General features: G+C 33.4%; 1 protein-coding gene across 2 annotated transcripts in view; it reads right to left on the bottom strand.

Annotated features, from left to right (window-relative positions):
• Positions 1–931: 931 nt before the first annotated feature.
• Positions 932–14532, bottom strand: part of pax5.L (paired box 5 L homeolog) — a 119430-nt gene continuing 105829 nt past the window's right edge. The window contains exons 10-11 of one of the 2 annotated variants that reach the window (XM_041587520.1): positions 11166–11252; positions 932–5401 (exon numbers count right to left, since the gene is read on the bottom strand). In XM_041587520.1, the coding sequence (XP_041443454.1) occupies positions 5328–5401; positions 11166–11252 (161 nt within the window). In that variant the 3' untranslated portion in view covers positions 932–5327. 2 annotated transcript variants of the gene reach the window in all.

Genomic DNA, 14532 nt, shown 5'->3' with positions numbered 1-14532 from the left:
CTATTTGTTCACTAGTATTGGTGTTGTAAAACTGTGTGGTTTCAGATGATTTTAAACATTTAGGGGCATATTTATCAAGGGTCGCATTTCGAGTTTATGGGACTTTCTGAAAAACTGCCATTAACTCCCATAAAATCGAAATTAGACAAAAAAAACAACCAATCGAAATGTATTTAATAAAAAATATTTTTTTTATATTTGGGTGAATAGGATCGACCTGTAAACTTGAATCAATTTCGAATCAAATACGATCAAATCCAATTCGAGTTTTTTTTTTTGTAATTATTTTCAAAAGCCCACAAAATTGGTTGTAGGAGGTCCCCCATAGGCTAAAACACCAATCAATTCAGCAGGTTTTAGAGGGCAAATAGTCTAATTCAAAATCTTAAAAAGACATTTACATGATAAATTTCAAATTTCACATTTTTTTTTAAACTCAAATAGAATTTGGACTATTCCCTAGTCGAATTACACTAAAATAAACTTGAAATTCTAATTTAAAAATTCACATTTTCAATTCAACCCTTGATAAATATGCTCCTTTTTTTATTTCTGTGTTTATTTAATATATAACCATCAGTAGGTGAAAAGAGATACATTATAATATATTTTTTTAACACTAAGGCCAGTGCTTAGTCTACTATTGCACTTTAGCCCTCTGAATTTGTCAGTCACCACTCTACAACCAAATGTTACAGTCTATATATCATATACATGTGGAGGCCTATTTATCAAAATTTGAATTTGTGAGGTTTTAGAGGTTTTTTCTACTTCGAATAAACTCACGACCTTAAAAAAAACTAGAATCTTTGCTCTTTTATTTAAAAATTCAAGTCTTGGAAAAAACTTGAATACCTCCAATTTGTGGAGTTTATAGGCTTAAAAAAACTCAAATTTGTGAGTTTATAAACTCAAAAAAACTCGAAAAACATAAATATTTTTAATTAAAAGATGGCTTGGATTTTGCCTAGGACAACTCACATTGACTTCTACATGACTTCTTACATTCAATTTGTGCTTCATAAATACCAACACACCTCAAATTTGTGAGTTTTTGTGCAAAAAAAATCGAATTGTGACAAAAATTCAAATTTTGAACTGTGATAAATCTCCCCCTTTACGTTGGCAAACATGAAAAAGCTATTATAATGTTTTAATTTTTTTATATTCATCTAAAATTTAAATGAAATATAAAGGGACCAATATATAACTAGTCTTTTGCTTGTTTCACCCTAGCTTCTACCAAGGTTTAACCCAATACTCGCTATCTCAATTCTGCCTGTTATCCAACTATTATGGTCACAACACTTTTTAAAACTTACATTAGTCCACTAGTAGTGTCAAAATTCCCTTAAGAGAGCTCATCAGGGTGTAGAATATAGCAACCAAGGGTGCAGTAACTAAAACAGTTAGGCATAGTTTTTCAAAGACAGCAAACTCCAAACATCCTCAGAGTCTACTGAGGATTCGGCCTGTATATGTATTCTTCTGTATGAAGCACAACACAGAACATGTTTAGAATATTGTTGTTCTTTAAAAGAAGCATCAAAGTTGAAAAGTATCTTGTTCGTGTTTTAAAATTCATGGTCATTTTAAAATACAGTATATTGGCATATACAACTCTCCATGATGGGATAATAATACTGCTTTTACTAGTTCTAAGCAATGTAATTATGAAATAAATTGTAATACTGTCTATTTATTTTTTAATTTAGAAAAAAATGTTCATTTGTAATAATTCAGCCATTTTCCACATTTTGTTAAATCTTCCCTTTGTTTGTGTTAGTACAGTAACATTGCTGGGTTAGGTTTCATTAGGTAAGTGGATTGAACATCATTGTTGAATTATCCAATGGTTTATAATTCTGGAGAGCCACATCAGTATATGTGGATCAGTAAAAGGGAAGTTTCTTTAATTAGATCCCCCCTCTGCTGCTGATCAACATGTACTGCTATAAATGTATCCAGAAGATGACAAATTCAGTTGAGGAAGGTGGCCTGAAGGCAGCCCTAAACCATGTTTCACATAATACCAACGTCTTCCAAAACAGTTTCTCATAATTTTTTTTAAATATTAAGATTGCACTGAAATTCTGGCCATCCTTCTATTTTTCCCTTAGATTCTTATTCTCTATATGATGTGCTCTGTCATCAATAGAGGTAGCTAATGGGGCCTTTGCTCTTGAAAGGTTACCTGTATATATGGCACATTAATATACATTAAGCACATATTACCATATTTAGTTCATATGATTACAAAATGACTACATATAAAATGTAAAACTGTTTTTTTTGTACCTGTTTTTTTGGATAGTATTTAAATTGAGTGGATTTTGAATATATCAATGCAATGCAGAAAGATGGATAATACATCTATACCAGTAATCACAGGCAAATGATATGCAGAACATTTTCTAGAAACATATCTTATATCAAATGAATGGGTTTAGTGGACATCTTGAACTATTTGTTCACTAGTATTGGTGTTGTAAAACTGTGGTTTCAGATGATTTTAAACATTTAGGGGCATATTTATCAAGGGTCGCATTTCAACTCCCATAAACTCGAAATTTATTTAATAAAAAATATTTTTTTATATTTGGGTGAATAGGATCGACCTGTAAACTCGAATCAATTTTGAATCAAATTAGATCAATTAGATCAATTGCAATATTTCTTTCTGAATTTAATTAATTGAACTAATATGATTGGTTTGTTTTTTATGTTGATAAATCTCAACCTCCTAGTTATATAACAGTACAGAACTGGAACCTGTGCACTAGTGCTACATCATTTTTCCTTCTTGTAAACGCTTAAACCTTTCATGATCTCCCATCAAGGTTTACTGATAACTCAAACATGAGAATTGCTTTATTTTGCCACCATACATGAAAATAGATTTTGCTTTCCACGGAAAATCATGTATTGGGATAACCATACATAAAATAACTTGTTGCCATACTTAGTAGATAAACAATGTTCATAGGATGTAAACTATCAACTAAATTTTATTTGATCAGCTTGTATTGTCAAGGTCTAGTAAATATGTTTCAGAGAATAATACAACATCTAGATTTTTTTGATATTTCTGTAAATGATACTTGAGTTTTATATAGGAAACAAAAATAAATGTTTCAAAAATCTCACTGGATACATACATATACATGCATGTTTTCTGACCTATCACATATTGCACCAGATTCAATTTGATGAGAAAAGCTTATCTCCCAATTCAATTCCAGATTTTCCCATGGAGCCAGATTCAATGCAATACAATGCAATTCAATGAGAAACATGTATCTCACTGTTGATCAGATGAGAGTTGAATTGAAGTCAAGGGGGTAAAACTGGAACTAAAATAGGAGAATTTTTTTCTCAAAATGAATCTTGCCCATAGATTTTCACGTGATAAACCATAAAATAACACTTTCTCGTGGAATTGAATCCGGTCCATTATCTGGCACCATTCATTTGTTAATTTTAATGTAAGTGTAAGGGATGGGGACCTTGTGTAGGGCATTCTTATTTCTTAATCAAGATTAATCACTTTTGTATGAATTTTATACACTGGGATTTAATACACAGAGACAATTGAGACAATTACTTAGAAATTGTTCTATCTATGTCATCACAAAGGTGGCAAATTGGACTGAACAAAAAGGTTGAATCACAAAGTAAGGTTTTTGATTTTTTACATTACACACCATAAGATTGGAGAAAACCATCACTGGGATCTGAATTTATATATGTTCTGAATACATTCTGCTATTCTGCATTTCTTAATTTGATTAGTTTGTATAGCAAAGGTTTCACATGATTATTGCAATTGAAAATTCCCAAGTGCCATCATTTTATTATGTAGAACTGGCTTAGCAAGAATTCCTGCTAAGATTTCTGCTCCCTTTTAAAAGTTGACTAAAACATGAACCTGAAAATGTATCATTTTATATTTGATTCATAATCCTTTATTTTCCAAGTTCATCAGAGACACAGTTTTAGAATATGTAATGGCTACACATTCCCACCACAGTAAACTGTCATTTAATATCATATCTGATTTTATGAGTTATAAATGTCTGAGATTTTTAAAAGCTTAAATGAACTTGCTTTGAGATAGGACAGGGAAATTCTTATGTTGGAATTTGCCTTTGCATTTGTAAGTGGATGGTCAATTTAGCTTACTTTCAAACCAGATGGAAGCTTACAGGTAGAAGAGGCAGGATATCAGTGCATCTTAAAAATATAGTTCTGAATTATAGAAATTGCAAAAAATATTATTCTGCTCCAAATGAAAACGTACCATGATTAAAAAATGTGAAACTACATTGCTGAGAAATGCTTTATAAAGAACTTTTTAACAACCATAACAACACATTGTGGTCATCTATACACATGAAGATTGAGGACAAACAAATTGTTAGTATTTAATGACCAATCAAACTATACATCATTCACCACTTTGCTTGCATGCTATAAGTTAACTTGATTTAGAGATGTTCTAAAGCATAAAATAATGATATTCTTATAGAGTCACAAGCCTCCTTCGTAAAGAGAAACTACTTTTTACAAAATATTTTTTCACATATATTTATATTTGATTTGATGTTGTAAACATGATTTTTACTCAATGATTTGTAGGGAAAAACATAATAATAAACATTATGCATCAACATATCAGTAAAGAATAAAATATATATTACAAGGTGGAACCAACAACTAATCTATATAGAAAACTTCTTATTTTAAAACTAGATAGCTTGGGGATTGTTCAAGTGAGTTTTTATATCAGAAATGATATCAGCCTCAAATTTAGCCGTAGATGTTAACCTGGTTTTATGTTGGTTAAAGCTTACTGAATCCCTTGAATCAGTGCAGCATTATATAAAAGATAATATGCTTTAAGCATTTTGAGTTACAAATCTGTACCATGTTGCTGTTTATGCAAAGCCACTCTTATAAGTTACACAAAGAAGCATGTTATGTACATTACACTTGTATATTTGGGTTTCTTGACCACAAAACTGAATTTCAACAATGCACAAATTGCATGGGGTAATTTATTTTAGTATGTCCATGTGTAGCATAGATCAAGATCCTTCCAGTTAATCAAGATGCTACACATAAAAAGATCATTATGGAAAGTCAAGGTACAAAATGCCCTTCGGAAAAATGGATCTTTGTTGAGCTCCAACGTGATAGCTGAAGAGAAATATCCTGTGGATTTTTAAGAATAAGCCTTTTTTACTTTCTTTCTGACACATTGCAGAAAATAAGTCTTTAGTACAATTTCAACAAGTTATTGTAAGTGCTTGGGTCATTGCATTCTGTCAGTGGCGATCATAGGCAGCGGCTGTGGCAGGTGGGGCTCCTCCCCTTGCTGCACTGTAATAATATGGAGAGCCTAAAAAAAAAGAAACATTTTTTCATGTACAGTAGTTATCCTTTTGCGTTTTAATATATTTAAAGTATCATTATGCATGTAAATATAAGAAATCACTCATTATTGTAAACAAATTCCCAAAACAACTCCAATAGGAACCTGTTGCTGGCTACAGAATGTTAAAAATAGTAGGAGTTATTGCTGGGAAGCAAACTATTTTAGCATCAACATAGATTTTTCATTGTCAACAACAGAACAGTATTGCCATTAATGAAAGGTGCAACTTGAAAAACATCAACTGATATTTGAAATGAAGTATCTTTTTGAATAAATAAACACTTGTGCTCAAATCATTTTCTGGGGCTGTTCTATTGTAGCTCTGGTTAAAGTAAAATTGGCATAAATGAAAACTGGTGAGAAACATAACTAAAGCTATTGATCTGTTAGCTGGTATTTGTTTTCTACAATGGCATCTCTAATAAATGATAGGCCCATTTTTAATCATTAGGAGACACTCTAAAGCACATAGTCGATATTTTTCTATACAATTTTTGTACTTTAATTTCATCAGAGGAATTTATGGCTCTCAGAGCAGCAACTACAAGTGGTATAGCACATACTAGGACTAGGGCCCACTTCATTTTAGGGGCTTAATTAAAGTTAAAAATAAAATAAGTAAGGATTTTTGACACTGGCACTAAAGACAATAATTGGATGTAGATGCTATTCTTGTACTACTGGACAAAGGAAATGTTCCTGCACTGGTTTGGTTTACCTTTACATTGATCCATTACATTGATAGTTGCTCTAATACCTTTAAGTATCTTTAATAATATTTCTTGGGTGTTAACTAATAATAATTATGTTAAAGTAGTTCATGCGTTGTGTATAAGATCAAGGTCGAGGTCCATTTCAAAATTCCATTAAAAATCTCCAGTTGAAAGGCTAAATATTCAAAGTATAACTATACTGACCACTGGAACAAAAGACCATGTTTTCCATTGCAAATATTTTAACATGGCAAAAGACAATCAGATGGAAAGAGGTTAATGCTACTTAGAGAAAATTAAATCCAGCAATGTCCAAGAGGTACTTGAATTATTTTTATTTTAGTAATTGTGAAAGGGGGGTTTGAATTCGGCACAACTTCCAGGTTGTATAAGGCTTAACGATAATACATTACAAGCAGAAGGAAAATCGAAAATTAAATATTTATCTTATCTTACTTTGTGGGTCACATTCAGTAACAATTTAAGAAAAAAACACAAGTTACAAGATGTTAATATAAGATAATACTGTATATGGTTTCAATGAACCCTTACTCTATTTGAATTCGTCCTTGAAGCCCCGATAATTTAAAGGAAAACTATACCCCCCAAACAATGTAGGTCTCTATTAAAAGATACTGAGTAAAACAGCTCATGTGTAAAACCCTGCTTCATGTAAATGAACCATTATCATAATAATATACTTTTTTAGTAGTATGTGCCATTGGGTAATCATAAATAGAAAATTACCATTTTAAAAAATAAGGGCCGCCCCCTGAGATCGTAAGATTCACTGTGCACACCTACAGACCACATGTAAGGTCACATGAGCCAATTAACAGACAGAGTTCTGCCTTTTGCTTCCTCACTTCTTCCTGTTACAGTTAGTGTTGTAGTATTTCTGGTCAGGTGATCTCTTCCTGTTACAGTTAGTGTTGTAGTATCTCTGAGGCAGCACAGATAGAGTCACGAAATGGTGGTTCAAGGCAAGACATGTAAAAGGGCAATATTTATGTAAATATATATCACAGTTTGGTAAGATTCTTTAATATGTCATTCAATTTGATATAAACTATCTGTTGCTTAAGTATTCATTTTGGGGGTATAGTTTTCCTTTAATAAACAGGGTTAACCTGGGCCTGTGGGACACTGAAAAAAAATCCGGTGGGTGCTAACCAGAACACTCCAACAATTGGAAAAAAAACATTGGAAATGTTTTTAATAAATAGAAACATTTATCAGCTGGTAAGGGAGTCAATTCATCAGAATGCATTCAACTGCTTTGAGCTATAAAAACAATTTATAACCCAGCAAGAAATTTTAAATCGTTCATGAGCTGGCATCATGCAGATCATTTCTGACCTCTGAAAGTAACCTGAAAGTAAACTCTCCCTGGGTTTTTCTCCCTCCTTCAAAAGTACCTATGTCTAATCGTCTACCCTTACAATCCTAGGATTTCTGCCAGTTGCAGTTAAATTGCACAACTCACACAGTCATGTTCAGTATAAAAAACAGAGACCGTGTATCAAATAAAATCCTTTATGATGAACATCAAGTTGGAAAGTAATGAGGGGGAATGGTAAAGAAGTTATTAGAACAAACCAGCATGAAATTGAATCATTTTTCTTCATTAGACAGCATTTGCCATTATCTAGTTTCTGCGTGTGTGTGTTAAACAGCCTTAAAAATGTCCTATAGTTCATGTCAGCACTACCGCCCAAATCACTCCCAATTTACATGGAGAGAACCAGTTTCATAAAGGAACATCACATTAAATCAAGGCTTCTTTCACACTTCAGCTATTCAAAGCCTGGTTACATCAATGGCACTTGAACAATTTCTTTCCATCGTGGAAACCAAAGATTTTTTTTTTCATTCATAGTCTATTTCTGGAAATTGTAAAATTAAATCCAGCAGTGCATAAAACACTAATTATTTTCTAATGCACATTTATTTGTTCTTTTCCCTTTATCTTAACTGAATAATATCTAATTCTTTCAGTTCCTAACTGGAGATTGACTTCAAAACTATTTTGAAAGTGTTTAAATTAATTGACTGTTAATAAAGTAATGTACACACATTTTATATTATTTCAACACCCCATGCTTAATCTTTAAGTAGAGATAAATACATTATTTTGAGATGACATTGGGTATTAGAACCTTTTTGCTTCTCACAATCTTGATGAATTGAAAAATAATTTGAAAAAATAGGGACAGAATAAAGTAAAATAGGTATTTGCCACAACACCTTTATAACTTTAAAGAGCTTTAAAGAACTCTCTCTCTGGTCTTCATTCTTAGGGGCCTATTTACTAACCTTTGAATTTCTTTTTTTTTTCACGAATCTCTAAAAATTTGTGGTTTTTCTTTTTTCTTTAAAACTCTAAAAATTTTAGATTTATTCAGTGTAAAAACCATGAAAAAACTGTGCCCATAGGAGTCAATGGGAGCTGTGTTGATCATACTGGACCTTTTTTCTAATCACTCTGACTTTAAGAGGTTTTTGGATTTTTTTCCACTGATAATTGTCTGAAAACTCAAATTTTTAGAGGTTTTAGAGATATTAGTGTTTTTTCAGATCGTTCAGTGTTTTTTTTTCATTGTTATTTTTTTATATTCGGATAGTTTATAGTCATGTAGAAGTCAATGGCAGAGGTCTCTTGAACCATTTGAAGATTTTAATTTTATGATTTAATTAAATTTTATGATGTTTGGTTTTTTTTGTGGGTTTCGCTCAAAAACTCGATGAATTCGAGCAATTTGAGTTTTATCCCGTGGAATATCGATTAATTTGAGTTTTTGGGTTGTTCACCCCTAATTCACTGATTTAAGTATTTCCAATTTAATTTTTTTTTTTGTATTATCTTTATTTAATTTTTTTAATACAAGGGGACTTGGGGGGGGAGGGTACAGAAGGAAGAAGGGGAGAGGGGAGGGGGGTAAATACCACATTAATTATCATTTCATTTTATACAAGTAGTAGTACTCAGTTAATCATAGGGTCTGTCGTATTATTTCTTATGCTGCCCTATGGGTTTAATGATTCTCCCAGTATTCTATCCAGGGGTACCAAATACTCCAGTAAATACTACTACTATTCTTTGTGATATGTGTTAGTTCTTCTAAACGCCTAATGAGTGAAGAAGGTGAAGGGTGAGAGGATCGGTTACTAAATTTTCAGAACCAGGCAGGATGTTCAGCAGAATTAATGCATGGTTATTTAATCTAAAATCACTTTTGGTGACAATTTTTATCACTTTAATAATATCTTCCCAGTATGTAGTTAAATTAGGACAGGTCAGCCATATATGGTCATGTGTTCCCTTATTTTCCTTACAACGCCACCAGTTAATGGTAAATTTCGGGGATATTTTATTTAGTTTGGCGGGGGTAAGGTGCCATCTGGTAACCAGTTTGTACGAAGCCTCCCTAGTCCTTGAGGCTCTTGACGATTTATGGATTGATTTAAATATGGATTCCCACATGTGGTCGGATGTGTTAATATTTAATTCTTTGTCCCATGTAATACAAAAAGGGTTCTTAGATGGAGGATAGGCCTGAGAACTTAGAAGGATTTTATAGGCTTTTGCAAGAACTTTATCCACCTCTAGTGGTGTCGTAAGTATTTGTTCCCAACTAGTTGCCGGTCTTTTCCAATTTAATACATTATTTGCTTGAGTAAACCCGAGAAGTTGATCTTCGGATCTTATCTTTCGGATGACAACCCCAATGCTTCTGAATATCAGTTAATGATATCAATTTATTGGTTATAAATAAGTCGCCCATTCTTGTTTTTCCATTTTACCATTCGTTTCACCTGTTAAAAGAGCCCATTTAGTTTTTTCTTAAATAGGAAAACATTCCTTATTTTGTTGGGCACCATAGTCTTTATCAAGATAAAACTATATAGTGTCTACCATCATACAGGCTGGGATTTATGGGAAGTCGTAGGGTGGTAAGATTTTAGCTTTAGTGAAGCTAAAACTATTTTCAGCCCCAAATATGCAAAATAATTCCTCAGCTCAAAATTAAGAGACTTTCTGAACCTGAACCTTGGAATCATTTTGAACATCTTTTTTTTCCATTGTCTATTTCATTTGCATATATTAGGCATCCAAAAAATGGACGCCGGCATCCATTTTTTTTTTTTACACCGCCGAATTTTCGCTGCGGTTTCGCAAATTTATTTGGTGGCGGGAATTCGCAGCTAAAAAATCCATTGGGATTTTCACTCGATTTTATCGAGTTTTTCCCAGATCCAATTAAATCCAGCTTTTTCAATAATTTATACGGTCAAATCATGGATTCCAGTTTCGGTCTGACTTTTTTAAATTAAATAATCTGAAAAATTCAGATTTTGATAAATAATCCCCTTGGTGTTTGTTTCTAATATTAAGCTATTTTAATTAACCAAATCTGTGAATTGTGTCAAACGATAAAAGGTTTCCCAAAACTGTAAAACTTAAGCAATGTGTAGTGCGAATTAAAGAACTTGCTATTTATAGAGGACTATCTATCTATGCAGTACAATATACATGTATTAAAAAATAAATGTTGCTAAAAGAATAAGCCATTATACAGTTTGGTTAAATATTTATCTTAACATTAATTACATTTATATTGGAAATTACGATGGCAGTAAGAAAACAGATTTAGGGTTGGGGTGTTATTGGACAAAAGTAAATTTCACTTTATAAAATCTATTCTAGAAAGCTTTATTATTTTATACCACAACTAACTTGAAAACATAATGACTGACCAAAATAGACATATTTACCCAAAATGAAAGAGAAAATGCAATCCAAAAAAGGCAGTTAGGCTCATAAGCCATTGTGTCATTCTTCATCAGAAAGTGTTTTGTGAAAAGCTTTCTATAGCAATCACAGGTACTGTAATGAGTGTTTAGCAGAATCAATGCAAACTGAGCAAAAGCACAATATATAACTATAAATCTGCTGTGTGTCTTGGGAGCAGAGCAAACTTTGCAATGGCTATTGAAGGAAGTAATATACTCACCTAACAAGCCAGGATTAGGGAATCTCCAGGAGTCATTGTATGATGAATACTGTGGATGGCTATATGGGCTTCCAGAGAAATCACTTCCTAAATACAAAATATGAATAGTGTATTTAATGAATCAGTTTATTTTTGTACTGTTGCGATACAAATTAAAAGTTAAATTTCAAACTGTAAATATAAATTGTAGGTGTATGGTCTACAAGCAGAAAACAAGAAGAAAATTCAGATCTTAATGTAAATGAAATAAACTCCACTTCAAGGGGTGATCCTGGCCCCTCTACCGCCTTATAGTCAGCTTGATGTAGCTGCCGCCCCCGAAGAAGGCAGAGGAGTATAGAGGTGCCAGGATGCTAGCGCAGAGAGCATAATTGCGCTCTCTGCGCTAGTAGAGCCGAATTTCCGGTTTGAAAAATGGAAATTCAGCTCTTAAAGTTACCAGGAGCGGCATTTTTGCTGCCCCTAGTAACTAGTGGGTCGCTGTCGCCTGAGGCAAGTTTCTCAACTCCACTTTAAGACTTCAGTGCCTATAGGTTCAATTATTTATGCATTATCATCTATCTGTTTATTTATATTTCCACCTAGTTGCCCAAACCTATTTTCCTTTATATTTGCAAGATTTCTAGACAAAAGATAATATCAAGTTGTTTTTTTCCCAACTGGCTTTACTTAAAAGATCATTTAAGAAGCTGGTTCATTGTTTTATCTTTTTATTCTGCTATACCAAGTTTCTCCTTACTGACTGCTTTTACAAACACATATCTCTAGGACTCTCTAGGGATACTCTAGTGCCTGACAAGCCCAGCCTTCCAATTCTCTAGTTTTTATGCCTCAGTGATCAAACTGTCAGCCTGAAGCAGCATAGACTAGCCAAAAGCATCAATACAATCAATGATTTTTTAAAAAGTGTTTTAAATCACCTATATGGCACCAACAAATTTTTCAGTGCTGGAAAAAAGATCTTGAATGTAGGCAATTTGCTAAAGAAAAACACTTTTTTCCCCTTTCATGCATGTGACTATTACATATATGTTTTAAGAACAATTTAAAAATGGCTGTTTTGAGAAGAAGAATAAAGGGACTAGTTAAGGTTCAAGGAATCACAGATAATAATGAATGTGTTATAATGAAATACGATCAAAAGAGCAGCTGCTTAGTGAGGAGAGAACATAGAGAGAAAGGAACACAGATATCTAAAGTACATACAATTAAAGCATTAAAGCATTCATAGGAATGAATAGAAATGTGAAATGTCCAGGCAAAAAAAAAGGAAAAGTCGCCAGTGTTATTTTAACTTTAATGCATTTTCGGCAGACAGGATATGATGTAAGTGACAGAAGATTGAGAAAGATCAAGCTTCATTTTATCAGTTCGCCTGGTCTGAGGTGGCAAAGTCAACCCTGGCGAAAGAGGTAACGTTCAGTAAAATCCACACTTTAATGAATTTGCGGAGCTTCGACCATTCGCCTGAGCGAAAAGTCGCCTTGCGATAGAGTGTGAATGAACGCTTGTGACGATCTCTTTCGCTAGCAAATTGTCATCTTCGCCTGTTAGTGAATTGGCGATGTCCCTGAGGATTGGATTTCTGGCGAATTTTCGCTAGTGACGGCCCCCTTCTTCCTTTAGAAAATCTGCCCCAAAGAGTTTAATCATGGTTTCAAAAAGCTCTAATACCACTAAAATGTGGCCTTTAATAAATGAGCCTCCCAAATTTTAAATGATTTTTAGCAAACGTAAGTTGTGTTCCCAATTACCCTTATCTGGAAAATGCCAGGTATCAAGCAATCCAGACATTAGATCCCATGGCCATAATATATTTGTGAAAACAGAAATATGATGGCAGCAAAATTAAAATATTATCCTTAATATTTCCATTTTTTGCTTAATGATTATCAGTGCTTTACAGAGATTATACATTAGTCACTGACTCGGTGGAAATTACAATCTAAGGTTTTTTGCAAATCAACAAAAGAGCTGAGAGAAAGCAAACGAAGAGGCAGAACTTGCTGCTAAGTGCTCTTTATTGCACACAACATGTTTCGGGCCCAGAGCCCTTTATCAAGTGATAAAGTGATAAAGGGCTCTGGGCCCGAAACATGTTGTGTGCAATAAAGAGCACTTAGCAGCAAGTTCTGCCTCTTCGTTTGCTTTCTCTCAGCTCTTTTGTTGATTTGCATATATCCTACACCTGGAGCGGGGGTGCCTTGCTGAGATTGAGAGCATAGCTGCCAGTTCCCCAGTCATCCTGTTATATTGTCCAAATCTAAGGTTTTTGTTGCTGTTTTATCAATAGGGAACTAACTTTCCTGTATGTTTTTGGGGTGCATGAGAAAGGAAATGAGAAACCAATGCAGGCACAGGGAGAACATACAAACTCCTGGCACTCCGGCCAGCAGTGATAACAACTGAGTCATTGGGCTACCGACAAATAAAGGCTGTTGGTCACTTCTGGTATCCTTCCTGATAGGAGGCTGACTTGAAGGAATTTATCAGCATGCTGTCAGTAACAATTTTAGCAGAGATAAAAGGCTGGAGAACATGTAGAAGAGTTAAGAAAACATCCATCAGTTATGGTATCATAGTTTTAATACAACAAGCTCACCACGAAAAGTGGAACTCATTGAAAACCATCCAGTAGAATCCTAATGAAATAAATTGGAGAATGTGAATTGCCTGTGGCACTAAGATCTACCGGCACCAACAAATTGGTTAATGGACTGTGACTAGCAGGCCTTGTAAAGGATTCCACAGACCACTAGCTGCCGTTTATATAATTTCTATCTTAAAAAGGCAACATAACACTTTAAAAAGCATATTTATCAAAAGTCGGTTTTCAAATTCATGTGAGTTTTTTTAAACTCCCCCAAACTCCCATAAATTCGAAATTCGACTAGTCGAAATGTATTAATAAAATCACATTTTTTAAACTCTGACTAATTTAAAGGACCCGGAAACTTTCAAGTTCTTAAAGGGCCAGAGTATGATACTGTAAATCTCAAAATTCAAATTAAAACTCGAATCAAGTTTGTATTATTCACATTTCGAATTTGAGAGCTTTGAACAAAATGTTTTTTCTAAAATTTTAATTCAATTTTTCCCTTCAACCCGTAATTAATCTGCCCCTTAAACTTGCTGGTCAGAGGTTTAGACACTTTCAATTAAACATGGCATTTGTATTTGTATTATGTGTTTTTTAAAAAATGTTACCACATTGTCAGATATTAAAGAGCTAAGTTAGAATGGCAGTTGCTGTTGTGCAAAAATGGGAACAATTGTGGGGATTGACATCATTCAATAAAGATGTCCAAAGTCGATCCTTTCATTTCTGCACAGTCATGTGGTTGTCATAGTTGCTTCTGTCCTGCCT

The sequence above is a fragment of the Xenopus laevis genome, chromosome 1L, assembly GCF_017654675.1.
Source record: "Xenopus laevis strain J_2021 chromosome 1L, Xenopus_laevis_v10.1, whole genome shotgun sequence".
NCBI classification, from domain to species: Eukaryota; Metazoa; Chordata; class Amphibia; order Anura; family Pipidae; genus Xenopus; species Xenopus laevis.
The sequence above is the reverse complement of the archived record's forward strand: the minus strand, read 5'-3'. Positions and strand labels throughout refer to the sequence as shown.